Source organism: Python bivittatus, unplaced genomic scaffold (assembly GCF_059951505.1).
Source record: "Python bivittatus isolate LINGU-HERP-01145 unplaced genomic scaffold, Pbiv_v1 ctg000350_np1212, whole genome shotgun sequence".
NCBI classification, from domain to species: Eukaryota; Metazoa; Chordata; class Lepidosauria; order Squamata; family Pythonidae; genus Python; species Python bivittatus.
Window position 1 is genome coordinate 36502014 of NW_028277074.1, and position 14561 is coordinate 36516574.

The 14561-nt window shown below is 35.8% G+C and overlaps 1 protein-coding gene across 6 annotated transcripts in view; it reads right to left on the reverse strand.

Moving 5' to 3' along the window:
* TBL1X (transducin beta like 1 X-linked) overlaps positions 1-14561 on the reverse strand; it is a 130952-nt gene that overhangs the window by 34620 nt on the left and 81771 nt on the right. For 5 of the 6 annotated variants that reach the window (XM_088144949.1, XM_088144946.1, XM_088144947.1 and 2 more), the window contains one exon: positions 3237-3344. In XM_088144949.1, the coding sequence (XP_088001075.1) occupies positions 3237-3294 (58 nt within the window). In that variant the 5' untranslated portion in view covers positions 3295-3344. Of the gene's footprint in view, positions 1-3236; positions 3345-4518; positions 4694-14561 lie in introns of all 6 variants that reach the window. The other variant, XM_088144948.1, reaches the window with a different exon arrangement.

Below are 14561 nucleotides of genomic sequence, written 5' to 3' on the forward strand. Positions count from 1 at the left end.
GCAACAAATGCTAAAATCAGCAAAAGACAAAAGGGATCCCCTCACCGCCACAGGAGTATACCTCATACCATGCAGCTGTGGACAAGTATACATCGGGACCACAAAACGCAGCATCCATACCAGGATAAAAGAACACGAAAGACACTGCAGACTACAGCAAACAGAAAAATCTGCAGTAGCTGAACATGCTCTCAAGCACACTGGACACAAAATCCTATTTGAAAACACAGAGATACTGGACAACACCAACAGCCACTATACCAGGCTATACCGGGAAGCCTTGAGATTCACAAACACCAGCAACAAAAATCAACAAAACCTGGCTACCAATCCTGAAAAATACAGCCTGCAAAAGGTCAATGAACTCAGCTCAACCACCAAGACATGTGAACAATTCACACAATGAACATGCTAATCACCCTCAGCAGCCCCTCGTTAACTATTCAATAGAAGAAAAAACCCTGCCTAACCCCCAGGAAGTTACATACATATACTGACACCAAAACAAGCAGCCACTCATTAACCCAACCCCCCCCCCTTCAGGCACCCTCGCTGATCTCTATAAATACCCACAACAGGGTCACATCATGCTGGGCACAGAGAGAACTGCTCCTGTCTGTGCTCCTGCCCTCTGAAGATGCGGGTCACAGATGCTAGCGAAACATTAGGAAACAAAACTTCCAGAACACGGCCACATAGCCCAGAAGACCCACACCAGCCATCGTATTCCGGCCATGAAAGCCTTTGACAATACAAATTTGATTAATTGTTGATTTGAACAATTAGGAATATCAGGACCCTGACATTTTAATAGTGTCTGCCCAGACTCTGTTATATAATGCAAATATATACAGTATAAGAACAGGCTTTAGTTTTAATGATTATGCATCATAAAACGTGGCATATTTGCAGAAGTTTAATGGTTAAATCCTATACACATTCATCCAATGCGTATTATGTATACAAATGAACTTTATAACTCTTTACATAGCACATACATAGTGCTAAAGTCTATAATGGGAAAAGGAGCATGCACATAAGCCTTGTTACAGCATATTCAATGTCTAAGTGTATCTTCATGTGATTAGTGCAAAAGATCTGCAGTGCCAATCAATAATCAGAGTTCCAACTTTCAGGGATCCATGACCAAAGGTAGACATGCTTCTAGTTCCTTGAAGATCTTCAGCTAAATATAGTTTTCTTCAGTAACACAGACTTGCAGGGTATAAGAACACGGGCAAAATTATTCAAAGTTCTTCCATAAGAGAGCCCACGTAACAATTAGATATTAATCAGACATCAGGAACAAATCCTAACTGTACTAGCCATTCAACAATGCTTCAAGAGACATGCCTTCCCTGCCTCTGGAGGTGTGCAAACAAACGATGGATGACTATCTATCAGGAATATTTAGTAGTAGATTCCTGCACTGGCTAAGAAGTTTTAATAGGTAATCTCCAAGGTCCTTTCCGACACCTACATTCTATGATTTGTGTGCATGCCTGCATACTGCACCACAATTTAAACACATGTACAAGCAGAATTCCTGTGTAATGTAAATTACACAATGAAGATGTTCTCCACCAAGTTCAGTCTCTCAGTATACTTAACAAACAACATAGACAATAAGCATAATGTTTTCCATATTTTACTCTTCTTAACAGATCTTCTCTCAAAATGTAAAAATAAATATGAAAGGTTGTTTTGTATTTCTAAATTACATTACAGCATATCATTTATCCACAGTATCATTCAAACCAACCACTGCTTTCTAAAATGTGTAATTTCTATTGAGTTTTCAAGGAAAAATCTTAATTTTATAACCATTTCTAGTACCTGCACTTGTTGCTTTTGCTTGTCTCAGTGTATAAACAATCAATATACAGTTCTATGTTCAATGAAACGTGAAAGAAACAGCTGAGGAGGATCATGGTTTGTGGAAGTTTGAAACTGTATGACATCTATAGGCAGATGAAATCTCATTTTCATTGTTCTCAGAAAAAGCATTGAAAGTTCTTCAGCAACATTTCTAAGCAGTAAGACACTGGATGTGAACAAACAATCTACAGTTATATGCAGACGAGATGGGTTGGGTCAGTATGAGATAATCCAACAGGATATATTTTATAAAGCTAGTCCATGATTTCTGCTTTCTTTGCTCAAAAGAACATTTTTCAACATTAATACAAGTTATGCCAAGGAAGAATGTGATGAAATAACCAAAAGGTTATAAAAACAAGAATAAAATGGTATGAGTTGAACTTTATTTTTCACAGTGTGGATTAACATTGTAACTCTATTTTATTATTTCAGTGGTACCTTGGTTTAATGGACCTCAGATACAATGGACAATTTTTTCATACAGCCTTCAACTCCATTCCATAGACTATGATTTGTCTTGAAAATTAAAATTTTACTGCATTATGATGATGACAGTTTGGTTCTAATATGTACACAAGTACATATAGGCAATTTAGAACCACAGAAGACATGTATAATTACTACACGATGCTTGTTGTGGTGCTGCCTTCAAAAAATGCTCAGGAATGGCTGAAACAGAAACCACCACTGAGAGTTTCAAATGAGCTTGGTAGAATATTTGATTCTTCTATTGCTCCAATAAATTGGCTTTTAGATTCCTTCCAAGACCAATTCAACATGATAATTATTTTTAAAACTTTAAACAGTTCAGAATCACTGTACCTACCAAGAAACGATTTCCTGCATGATCACTCCATCTCTGGTTCTTTGGAAAGATGCTGCTTCTCATTTAATCATCAACCAAAATGTAGGGACAACAGTTATTTGTTGCCCTGTCCTCTTTACAAGTATTTGTTAAAGCCCATACAGAACAATATTGTTTCACCAATTAAATATATTATTTAATAGAGCCTTTCCATCCACAGAACCTTCTGAAGTTATGATTCAGAATGATGTTGCATTCTTTTACTGTGTAAAAGTTTTACTATGTTTTTTATACTTCTGTTACATTTCACTGTGAGGATTAAATCCTATTAGCAATTCTGCAAATTTCTTTAACCCAATTGGAAGTTAGTGCCTTTGTAGGTTAGAAAACAAAAACTGGTTAAGCTATACTGGGTATAAATGATACTTTTCAACAAAACAATTAACATAATATTTATTTTAACTTATCTTAGATGATTAGATGATTTTGATACCTCTAAGGTATTTTGTGTTTGAGAAATACATTATATTGTTAAAAGAACGGAAATTACCTGATTCCTGGAGGTAACGATATACCAAGAAATTCACTTCATCGCTGGTTATGCTCATCTTAGCCCCACCTCAAAACAATGAGGCTTGCAAGAAGTGTGATCCACGCTCTGTTCAAAGAGGAATAATGAGAAAAACATATTTTGACTGCAATTATTTAATTTTTAATATAATTTAGAATTTTAAATTCCTTTAAAGGATAGCCATGCCACATTCTGAATTACAGCTGAAGTGCATCTAAATGAAATAAACTTAAGAATTCAAGAAATTTTATATATATATATATATATATATATATATATATATAATTACTTGAATACTTTATATATACTCAAGTATTAAGTAAATACTTGAATAATTTATACATATATATATAAAGATTTTTTTTTAATCCTACTCTTATTATTTTTATAAATAAGTCAAGGAGGCAAAAATACCTAACACTCCTTCCTCCTTCTATTTTCCCCACAACAACAACCTTGTGAGGTGAGTTGGGCTGAGAAAGAGTGACTGGCCCAAAGTCACCCAGCTGGCGTTAATTGTTGGGTAAAATAAGAGCAGCAAGAATAAACTTACAGTTTTGAATGACTTTTTCATCTTTTATTTTGAAACTATTCCCAAATTTACATGGTTGACCCAGTAAAATGAATCCCTATACCAGAAAAGAACCAAATATTGCAAGATAGAAGCCTGTTTAAGAACTTCAGCAATCTTGAAAAATTTACTAATATAATAATATATAAAATAGATTATCTGAGACTACAAGGTTGGCAATTCTGCAGCCTATATATCTTTTAAATATTTTACATTACAATTTTTAAATATATGACTATGAATAAAAAGTATATCAGATGGCCTTTAAAATATATAGTCTAATTGTTCCAATATCTATGTTGCACTCTCTGACTACTGCAAATTACATAACAATGTTAGACAACAGAATAGATTCTTTACAAATTCTTTACTTATATGTGGAATCTCTCTCCTTTCTGGCACTTAGGAAACATTTATTCATTCAAACTGTTCAGCAATTCCCTCTGCTTTAAGTGGCATCTGTTACTTTAAGTCAGCTATACTAGTCTACAGGTTTCCTCGAAGCTGAAGGTCAGACATTAGTCTAACAGATGTCTCTGCATTATTTATGTGAGCTGTTCTTTGGAACTATTTGGTCCCTTTATTCCAGTGTTCTCATATAATCTATCATCCATACAGATTGATTTCCCCCTGCAGTTTTACAATCATGGTAAATTAGAACTCTTCTTCCTAGGTATTAATTATACTTACTGCAGTAATTTGTACTTCATACAATAGAGATAGTAATTTCCTTTTATTTCCTTCTATTGTATTTCCTAACAGAAAAATATTTCATCTCATCTTCAGTAAAAAGGTTCTTTGGAAAGGCACAATCTTTAAAAAAATGATTAAAAAGCCCATGAAAAATATCCAACTGTAGAGAAATCTATAATATGGAAAGACATAAATGATTTGTATTCAGTGGCATGACTGATAAAAATTGGTACATTATCCATTATCCACAGCCATAGCTTTGTTTGTTTGCTTGTTTGTTTTGAATATGCAGAACAATATAAAAAAATGCCTTTTTCAGCTCTGATAGCAAATGTATCAATGACATTAGGAATAATCACTACAGCTGTTACAGTATCAATATCACACAATTACATCACACCAAAATAAATATTTCATTGGAAAGAACTCTCATCACAATGAACCATTTGCAAGCCTAATAAATAATACCAATTAACATATAAATTGTATCTTCATATACGTTATCTCCATGTCTGAAATAACCATTTGCTGCTGCTGCTGCTGCTATTGTTGTTTTACTATTATACTATTATACTATTGCTATTGGTGCCAACCAATACAGCTGCAGGCAACAAAATAAATTATTGACCTTGGCCTACTCACACCTTTGGATCAATAATCAGTATTAGTGGGTGGGGGACTGAGGCACAAATAGGACACAAATATATACCAGCATTTGGAAAAAAATTTTAGATACAACCACCTTTCTGCAGTGACAGACTCATTGATATTTTTGAAAAAGAATTCAAGTTACTATTTAAAATTTAATTTATCTCAACATTTTCAGGATTCTTAGGGCATCTTTGTTTTTTCTTTGTGAGAGTTCTCTTTCTCTGCCTGCTTTTCTGAACCACCACCATCACAGAATCTCTTTCTGCATTATCTTTCTCCACTCTTCTACTGCACTACATCTCTGTGTCAACAATGTGCTGCCATTCCTTGCTGTCCCCATTCAAGTTCCCAAAATCTATGAGTGGTCTCTTTCTACTTAAGAAGGCCATTTTTATCAGAATGCCAAAAAAAGCAGGGATTGAGAAATAGAGGTTTTTTTAAACTTTACAGGAAGTATGGATAACTTTTATTGTTTGAAACAACATAAAACATCTGCATTGCTGAAAAGTCTATAATCACCCCAGCACAAACTTTCTATATTGTTGAAAACTCTCGAGGCTACTTTCATTCTCAGTCATCCCCTTCCCTCACACATTTTGTCAACCATACTGTATACTAAACTTTAAAGCAAGCTTTATAAAATCAAAGTGTTCTTTTATGTAAAATTCTGCAAAGCCAATATATAAATATGCTTTTAGAAAAAAAACTCTAAAAATGATTTAGATAATAAGCAACAGCTGGCTAACTTATAAATAAAGTATAAGATTCAATTGTGCCAGTAAAATTGTTGGCATTTCAGGCTGGTGTTTTACAGGTAAACAAACTGAGCACCAAATATTGTGCAAAGACACTGCTGTAGCCAGAGGTGTCAGACACCTGGCCTGTAAGCCATATGTGGCCCACAACACTCCCGAATGGGGCCCAAACCAGATGAAAATGTAATTGAGTAAAGTTAAATAAAATAAAATAAAAATACAACAAAACAATATTACATTCTAAAACTAAATAATAATAAATTTAGTCACCAGTTGTCAAAACTCAAGGCTTGTGACTCATGAGAAGTCCTGCACAAGCTCACTTCCTGAGCTTAATTGCAGCAGCAAAGATTGCTAGGTGCTGCCCCAGCGCAGGTGGAGCAGGAGGACCATGCAGCAGGAGTTCCCTCTCAGTCTGAGCTGCAGCAATGCCAAGCAACCTTGCTGCTGCAATTAAGCTGAGGCAATGAGCTTGTGCTTTTCCCTTTTCAGCAGGCAGCCAGCCAACCTTGCACTGGTAGCTGACCTGCTCCAGACCCCAATGCCTCCAGTGCACAAAGGAGCACCTCTCTCCAAAACAGGTTGAATTAATTTCTCTCTTCCCTTCAAAAAGGTTGAATTTCCCTCCTCGCTCCAGAACAGTTTGCCTTCATTTCTCTTCTCCCTCCAAGGGAGGTTTAATTTCTCTCCTCTCTCCAGAACAGATTTAATTCATTTCTCTTCTTCCTCCAAAAAAGATTTAATTAATATTGAGTTTGAGACTGCACAAGGTCCATGATCATTGTTAACTTTATAAAAATTTCAATTTTAAAATAATAAAATTTTAAATAATTGATAGATTATTTAAATTTATCAATTTTAATAATAATAAATAATTGAAATTTAAATAAGTTCAGAATACATCCAGAGAAAAAGGAAAGAATGGGGAAAAAATTAAAGAGGATAGAAAATCTAATTGCTTTTTGTGTGATGCTTTTTTTCTTTTAAGTTTTTCTTCCATTACAACCTCAAATTCTAAAAAAAAAAAAGAAAAATTTAAATGCTTACAAAATATTGATTGCAGTTATCAGTGACTAGTGAGTTTATATTATAATCTGTAAGCATGTATGTGTGAAGCCAGTTTGCTGTAATGGTTAAAGTGTCCGACCAGAAACCAGGAGACTTTGAATTCTAGCCCTGCCTTGGACAGAAAGCCAGCTAGGTGACCTTGGGCCGGTGACTTCTTTCTCTAGGAAGAACTCAAACTGCCCAGTCACTTCTGAAAATTGCTGCTAAGAAAAGCTCAGACCGCAGTGGTCAGGAGTCCAAAATCACTTGAAGGCACAACAAGTGATGTATGTGACATACTACTATACTTTCTAGTTTCTATACTTTAACTAATAAATATGTAAATATTTTAACATGTCACTATTACATATATTTACAATTTATTCATAAAAAGTATTTATTTACAAAAAAACTTTATTTACAAAACAATTTAAAACATTTTCATTTTATTATACATTCTCACAGTGGTGCTTAAAAGTTTGTGAATTATGTAGCTTTGGATCCTTCCCTCGATAAATAAATGAAAAAGTTTTTGACTCATTTGTTTAATTGGGTTCTCTTTATCTAGTTTTAAGGCTTGGGTAGAGAACAGTTCGTGTTTTATGTCATATTTATGTAGAAATATTGAAAATTCAAAAGGATTAAGCAACTTTTAAGCATCACTGTATATAAGAGAATGGTATCAATAGACTTTAGAGAATGCCTAGGTTTTCAGAAATATTTAAAAATATTTCATAAAGAAAAAAACCAGGGAAAAAGGAACTATTCTAAAATAAGGACCAACCATGCTAGATAGTATAAAATACTCTCAGATTGTTTTCCATACCACTGACCCCAAGGCTAATGGGAAATGAAACATTCTCTATTAAAGTAGAACCCTGAATAAAACAAATATTGTACATTACAAATGTGTGTTTCTAGTGTTACTCTGTAGTCCTAAATACTGCTTTGAATGTCAGCTTATTTCTCTGTCATAAAATATCACAGTGACCAACTTCATGGGCTTTAGAAAATGTAGGGATGTTTGTCTGAATTCCATAGACAGGCTGACACGAAAGTATATAAGTTAGGAATATTATTTCAAGTAGACAATTTGAAAATCACTGCTTTCTATCAACTAGTGGTGACGTGTGGTTTCATGTAAGAAATACCACTAGGTGACTCATAAATATGGTTGAAAACAATAGGAGTTAGAGGGAAAAAAATAGACAGAAAAAACACCAAGAGAAAAAGTAGGGGCTTCAATGCTTCATACAATGACTGTTCCTCAGACAAAAGGAAAAAAAACAAAACAAAACTATAGCCTGGAAATGAGTATTTTCAACAGAAAAGTGAAAAATACCTATGGGTTAAATGGGTTTTATTTCCAAATTAAATTTATTTCAGAAACTAATGTATCTCTGCCATAAAGTCTAAAACTTCACAACCATTTCAGCGATTACTGGATAGAGACCTTTTTTTTAGCATTTAAACCCTGTTTGCTTGGTTTATTTTTCAGTTCGCAGCTGGGTTTTTCAATGACAGCAGCCTCTAGCATTTAAAATCTGAAAGTAGAAATGGATCTTTTCCAATTCCCTCTTCTCCACAGTGAAAAGGGCTTTCACTGTATTGATCTTTTGTTCTTAGCACTTCACTGGAAAAAAAAATCAAACCTCTTAATTAGTGAGATTGTTTTATATTCTACTTCATGACCTACTTCTGAAATGTAAGAACTTTGGTTAGTCTTTCTGAAATATAAAACACCTTGAGCTTAAAAAACTATTAATTTATTAGCCTATGCAATCAAGGGAAGGCCTGAAGAATATGGATCACACTACTGAAGTTAAAAGAAGCTAGAAAGGCTAGTAACAGTAAGAATATATAGTAACATATTTGGTTTTAGATAATGTTCTAGCAGTGGGAAAAATATATGCAAACTACTTTATGGGAGAACCAACTATCTAGTTTATGTGTCAAACCATCAAACTTGATATTAGTATTAATGACTTCCTGAATCAGCCTATGATAATACATAGCAAAATAATGGCAGAGATAAGAGTATGTGACACTATCTATGAAATCTTCATGTAGTATTCATCTAAATAGGCAAATATTGTTGATGGGATTTTTTCTTTTTAAAGATACATCCAACTGGAAGCATTTGACATAATGTCAATTAAGTTCTTGATTAGCAAAGCAAGAAAAACAAATTCCAGTCCACATAATTTGATGTTAATATGGTAAATTTATTCAGAAATATTCAGTGGAGATGATAGGAGCGCAAGTGTATACTTAATAACGAAGTATCAAATGCAGGAAGAGGAAATGCTTAATCTCATTTGTTCTTTGAAAATGTACCCTAGGCATTTCTCCTTCTACTGAGCCTGCTCAAAACTTTGTAGCATAATATGGCAGGACAGAGCAACGGAAGCACTGAATAAGGCATTGATGGAAAAACTAGGGAAGGATGAAGTGGCATAATTAGATAGATAGATAGATAGATAGATAGATAGATAGATAGATAGATAGATAGATAGATAGATAGATAGATGAAATACATCACTCTAAACTGGCTCAGTCATAAAATCTAGCTCAGTGAAATCAAACAGATTATCTGTAGTGTTCTCAAATTATCTGCAATATTCTCAAAGAAAGAAAGAAATTATATGTGAGTAATAAGCATGTGCCATATTTTGAAGGAACATTAAAAAAAATCCTTTGCCAAGATTTATTATTCCTTATTATTAAAGATTCACAAAATCTCATAGTTTGCTACTAGAGAAGCTTGACAGAAAATTTACATTTACAAATTAATTATCTCTATTTATAAGAATGTTTAGGTAGTTAAGGTAGTTAATAAAGCACATACCACTCCACTAAACTGATTTTGCTTATTTGTGTAAGGCTATTGTATGATAGTTTGTGCATTCTGTTAAGTCTTCTTTCTTTGGTTTTAGTATGTTGACTGACTCTTCCAATCTGTTGGGCGCTTTGTCCTTCTCCAGATTTGCTGGCATAGTTTGGTTAGTCTTTAATGATCCTTCTTCTGTTTTTTGCCATGTTTCTCTAGATATCCTATCAATTCCTGTAGCCTTCTGACTTGATAATGACTGAAGTGCTGATATAACTTCATCTTCTAGTACTAGAAGTTCTTGTAATAGGGAATGTCTTCTAAGATGTCTTGGATATTGCTAATTGATATTGATATTGATACTGTACAGAATTTCAGTATATTCCTTCCATTTTAGTTTGATCTGCTTGGAATCAGTTACTATTGTTTATTGGCATCCTTAGCAATACCATTTGAAGTCGGAACCTCCTTCTCAGTTCAGAGATGTTCAGAAGACTTTTTTCCATAACTGTTTCCATCTTTGATGTCTTAGTCTTCGGTTAATGATGGTAATTGGGATCAGAATTTCTGTCACTAAGCAATGAGATTGTGACGCATGAGGTCATGTGACCACACTGCTAAGTGATGGCAATTCTGGCAGTCCCCGGTTACTGTCATTAAACGAGGACTATGCAGGTCATTAAGTGAGGATCTCATGTGATTGCGACTTCCTATTTCCTGCCGGCTACCCCAATGACTTTGCTTATGGGAAGTTGGTAGGTTGCAAATCATGATCACACAGGACTCTATGACAGTCAAAAATCCAGGCCAGTTGTCGAGCACCTGAATCATTATCACGTGACCACATGGGCGCTGCACTGGCCAGAACTTTGAGGACTGGTCATAACTACCACTCGTTCGAAGCTGTCACAAATTCAAACAGTTACTGAGCGAGTGGTCATTAAACAAGGACCATCTGTACAAATGTTACTGTAATTCTGCTCCTTGTCTCTTCTAGCCGCTCACTGAAATTCTTTATCATGTTCCTTCCTGAGATCTTTGTCTTCCCTAGCTTTGTCTTCTCTTCTTGGCAATTCCCATTGTTTTTTCTGACATCCAATTTACTTTGTTCTGCTTCTTGGTCTTAGCCATCTTTTTCACATTTATCCTTAACAACTTCTTTGATTTCATTCCACAATTCCTCTTGTTCCCTGTCAATGAGATTCAGGATATTCCTGATGTTCTCCTTGAACATGGTGTATCCATGCTCAAGATCACATTGTGGAATCTGATTAGTTTTCTTCTTCCACTTAAGCTTGACTTGGAATTACCACATGAGCAATCCATGATCTGTTCTACAGTCAACCCTTGGGCACAACTTGACTGTAATAACTAAGGTCTTCCACTTCCTTGAACCAGTAATATGATTAATGTGATTTCTGTGTACTCCATCTGATGATGCTCTTGTTGTTTGGGTTTTTTGAAGAATATCGTAACAATGAAAATAAAGGGATTGTCAGAAACCGACAGGTTGTTCTCCTGCTTCATTTCATTTTCCTAAGCCATACAGTCTATGTTTTCCTCCTTACTATTTCCAACTTTGGCATTCCAATGTTCTACAACTATAATCAGTACCTTTTGCTTGCATGTTCTGTTGATTTCAGATGGTTGATTTAACCATAAAACTTGTCAACTGCATTTTGTTCTGCATCAGTAGTTGGAGCATAAACTTGGATATTCATCATATTAAGACTTGTCTGAAGAGTCTAACTGATATTATTTAATTATTGACTGCAATGTACCAAATACTGTCTTTGCTGTATTTTTTCTGACTATGAAAGCAATGCTGTTCATTCTTTGGGGGGGGGAGGTGTCCTGAGTAGTAACAGTATGATCTTTTAACTAAAATGTCCAATTCCACTCCATTTTAATTTGCTGATGCCTAGCATGTCAATCTGTAGTCAATTCATTTAATCTTTCACTGTGTTGAACTTTCCCATGTTCTTGATTCCTATGTTCCATGTTCCCATTGTAATTTTGTCTTTGCAGCTTCAGATTTTATTTTATTTTTTTACATGGCAATAGTAGAAACTACGCATATTTAATCTAGTTGTCATAAACACCATAAGTACTCTAAAAGATCCTCAGCTGATCAACAGTAGCATGTTGAGTGCCATCCCACCTGAGGGGCCTATCATTTTGTACTATATTGTCTATCAGTTTATATTGTTTATCCACATAGTTCCTTGGTCAAATACAGGAGTGGTTTACCATTGCCTTCTCCCATGCAGTATGAAATGATACTCAGTGAAGCCATGAGCTACGCCATGCAGGGCCACCCAAGATGGATGGGTCATGACAGAGAGTTCTGACAAAACATAGACCACTGGAGAAGGAAATGGCAACCCACTCTAGTATCCTTGCCAAGAAAACCCTATGGACAGGGGGGGCTAAAGGCTAAAAGATATGATGCTGGAAGATGAGCCCCTCAGGTCGGAAGGTGTCCAATATGCTACTGGGGAAGAGCGGAGGGCAATTCCAAGTAGCTCCAGAAAGAGTGACGCGGTTGGGCCAAAGCCGAAAGGACATTCAGCTGTGGATGTATCCGGAAGTGAAAAGAAGGTCCGATGCTGTAAAGAACAATATTGTATAGGAACCTGGAATGTAAGATCTATGAACCAAGGCAAGCTGGATGTGGTCAAACATGAAATAACAAGGTTGAACGTCGACATCTTGGGAAACAGCAAATTAAAATGGACGGGAATGGGTGAATTTAATTCAGGTGACCATTATATCTACTCCTGTAGGCAAGAAACCCTGAGAAGAAATGGAGTAGCACTCATAGTCAATAAGAGAGTGGGAAAAGCAGTAATGGGGTACAACCTCAAAAATGACAGAATGATCTCAGTGCGAATCCAAGGCAAACCATTCAACATCACAGTAATCCAAGTCTATGCCCCAACCACTGATGCTGAAAAAGCTGAAGTTGACTGCTTCTATGAAGACCTACAACATCTTCTAGAACTAGCACCAAAAAAAGATGTCCTTTTCATCATAGGGGATTGGAATGCTAAATAGGAAGTCAAGAAATAATCGCAATAACAGGCAAGTTTGGCCTTGGAGTACAAAATGAAGCAGGGTAAAGGCTAATAGAGTTCTGTCAAGAGAACAAGCTGGTCATAGCAAACACTCTTTTCCAACAACACAAGAGACGACTCTACACATAGACATCACCAGATGGTCAATACCAAAACCAGATTGATTATATACTTTGCAGCCAAAGATGGAGAAGCTCTATACAGACAGCAAAAACAAGACCAGGAGCTGACTGTGGCTCAGATCATGAGCTTCTTACTGCAAAATTTAGGCTTAAATTGAAGAATGTAGGGAAAATCACTAGACTACTCAGATGTGACTTAGATCATATTCCTTGTGAGTACACAGTGAAGGTGATGAATAGGTTTAGGGGATTAGATTTGGTAGACAGAGTGCCTGAAGAACTATGGACAGAGGTCCGTAACACTGTACAGGAGGAAGCAACTAAAACCATTCATAAGAAAAAGAAATGCAAGAAAGCAAAATGGCTGTCTGATGAGGCTTTACAAATAGCTGTGGAAAGAAGGAATGCGAAAAGCAAGGGTGAAAGGGAAAGATATAACCAACTGAATGCAGATTTCCAGAGAATAGCAAGGAGAGATAAGAAGGGCTTCTTAAATGAACAATGGAAAGAAATCGAGGAAAACAATAGAATGGGAAAGACTAGAGAACTCTTCAAGAAAATTGGAGATATCAAAGGAACGTTTAGTACAAAGATGGGTATGATAAAGGACAAAAAAGGCAGGGACCTAACAGAAGAAGAAGAGATTAAGAAGAGGTGGCAAGAATACACAGAAGAAATATACAAGAAAGAGCTTAATGTTCCTGATGTCCATGGTGGTGTGGTCACTGACCTTGAGCCGGACATCCTAGAGAGCGAAATCAAGTGGCCCTTAGGAAGCATTACTAACAACAAAGCTAGTGGAGATGACAGTATTCCAGCTATTAAAATACTAAAAAATGATCCTGTTAAAGTGCTGCACTCAATATGCCAACAAGTTTGGAAAACGCAACAGTGGCCATAGGATTGGAAAAGGTCAGTTTACGTTCCAATTCCAAAGAAGGGCAATGCCAAAGAATGTTCAAACTACTGCACAATTCCACTCATTTCACATGCTAGCAAGGTTATGCTCAAAATCCTACAAGCTAGGCTTCAGGAGTATGTGAACTGAGAACTACCGGATGTACAAGCTGGGATCAGATTGCCAACATTCGCTGGATCATGGAGAAAGCACGAGAGTTCCAGAAAAACATCTCCTTCTGCTTCATTGACTATGCAAAAGCCTTTGATTGTGCCAATCACAACAAACTGTGGCAAATTCTTAAAGAGATGGGAGTACCAGACCAACTTACCTGTCTCCTGAGAAATCCGTATGTGGGCCAAGAAGCAACAGTTAGAACCGGTCATGGAACAACCAATTGGTTCAAAATAGGAAAAGGAGTACGACAAGGCTGTATACTGTCATCCTGCTTATATGCAGAGTACATCATGAGAAATGCCAGGCTGGAAGAATCACAAACCGAAATTAAGATTGCAAGGGGAAACATCAACAACTTCAGATATGCAGACGATACCACCCTAATGGCAGAAAGTGAAGAAGAACTAAAGAGCCTCTTGATGAGGGTGAAAGAGGAGAGTGCAAAAGCTGGCTTGAAACTCAACATTAAAAAAAACTAAGATC